The sequence below is a fragment of the Quercus lobata genome, chromosome 8 (genome assembly GCF_001633185.2).
Source record: "Quercus lobata isolate SW786 chromosome 8, ValleyOak3.0 Primary Assembly, whole genome shotgun sequence".
NCBI lineage: Eukaryota > Viridiplantae > Streptophyta > Magnoliopsida > Fagales > Fagaceae > Quercus > Quercus lobata.
The window spans coordinates 4,499,081-4,500,710 of record NC_044911.1 but is presented as its reverse complement, the minus strand read 5'-3'; the positions used below and the strand labels follow the sequence as shown (position 1 = coordinate 4,500,710).

Genomic DNA, 1,630 nt, shown 5'->3' with positions numbered 1-1,630 from the left:
AAAATAGAACCAGTAATTAGCCAACTCCGACACAACGTTTTGTTTAAGACTGAGTTCCTAATTCCTAAGAACCAAACAAACCAAAATAGAACCAGTAATTTGCCGTTGTGAACTCTTACACATCTCTGTATGAAGATGTGATAAACCATGGCAGCCAAACAACGGCCTATATTATGTTCGAAGCATAACAACATCACACAAGACCAAATCCTAGTGGTAAACACACATGTTTAACATTTAATAGAAAATAATTAATCATAGTACAAAGCTTTCAATCCGCCTGAGTTCTTTGGTAACATCTACCATTGTTGGCCTTCTCTGTGGATCTTCCCCTGCACATGTCAATGCAAGCTGCAAAAAAGCTTGTAATTGTGGCTCTAAACTAGCACCTCCTTCTGCTGCCAAAATTGTCGGATCCACAATCTCGTTTATGCAACAAACTTGAGCATGGTTATGCATGTAGGCTATTAAGCTAGATTTTTTGTCAATTGTCAATCGGGTTATATTATAAGAATCCTCTCCAGTTAAAAGTTCGAAAAGAAGCTTACCAAAGTAATACACATCAGTTTTTTCTGTTGCCTTACCTGTTGCTTTAATCTCTGGGGTTTTGAACTTCGAATACAAACAATTGCCATCAACTTCCACGTCAGTTTCACCATCAGGGATTGATACTGAATCACAAAAGTGAGACAATTTAGGAACATCATGTTCATCTAATAAGATATTTGTCATATGTATACCCATATGGATGACAGGTCTTTGGAAGGCTGTATGGAGATAGGAAATTGCATGAGCAATCTGCCTTGCAATCTTTAATCTGCTCTCCCAAACCATGGGCTGATGTTGTCGATTAGTAACATGTGAGACATAAATTCGATCAGAAAGGAAAGCATTGGTAGCACATGCATACACTAAAATGGGAGTTGTAGTCTCGAGACAATACCCTATGGGTTTTAATACATTACTGTGAGCACTCATTTGTGCAGAAATCGCTAAATCATTGATGGCTAAATCGGCCCAGAATTTAGAGCTAGGAAGTCTCCTAACGATAACGATTTGTCCATCAAGAGAGCCCTTAAACCAAAGCATTCCATAATGATTATTATAGTTGTTGGTTGCTTGTCGGAGCTCTTTAGCAAAGAAGCTACGGATGGGAATTGGCTTGCCATTGCAAGAGACAATAAGCTTCTCTAGTAGCTTGCTTCCATTCTCAATAAATTGTCTCTCTCTTTTCTCTTTTTCCTCACTTTTCTCACTCAGTCTCAAGAAACGATCTCTCCACCAACACCGCATAGCTTGAAGGTGTGCTAATTAACCTCTTACCCAACATGGATCTTCAATTTTGGACTAAATTTTCTTTACGGCCTTCAATTGTATTGTCAAGTCGACTCGTTTGGTCTTTTGGTCAATTTTTAACTTCACTTCTTGCACCAATTACTTTACGCCCACTCCCACACGCAGTTATATTACTTAGAGATTAGCACAATCTACACTCCTCAAAAGTCCACGCGTCGTGAATGGGCCTACCCACCATCTTGTCACGGAGGGGTCTATACGATTGTGCCGTGCAGCAAATTTTCATTGGCAAAATATTATTTTATTTGGGAGCGACATATAGGGTGTGTTTAGA

The 1,630-nt window shown here is 39.1% G+C and overlaps 1 protein-coding gene across 1 annotated transcript; it reads right to left on the bottom strand.

The window, feature by feature from the left end:
* Positions 1-255: 255 nt before the first annotated feature.
* Positions 256-1,293, bottom strand: LOC115956148 (inactive serine/threonine-protein kinase At1g67470-like). The gene has a single exon (XM_031074609.1). The coding sequence runs from the start codon at positions 1,291-1,293 to the stop codon at positions 256-258; it is 1,038 nt and encodes a 345-aa protein (XP_030930469.1).
* Between the last annotated feature and the right edge of the window lie 337 nt (positions 1,294-1,630).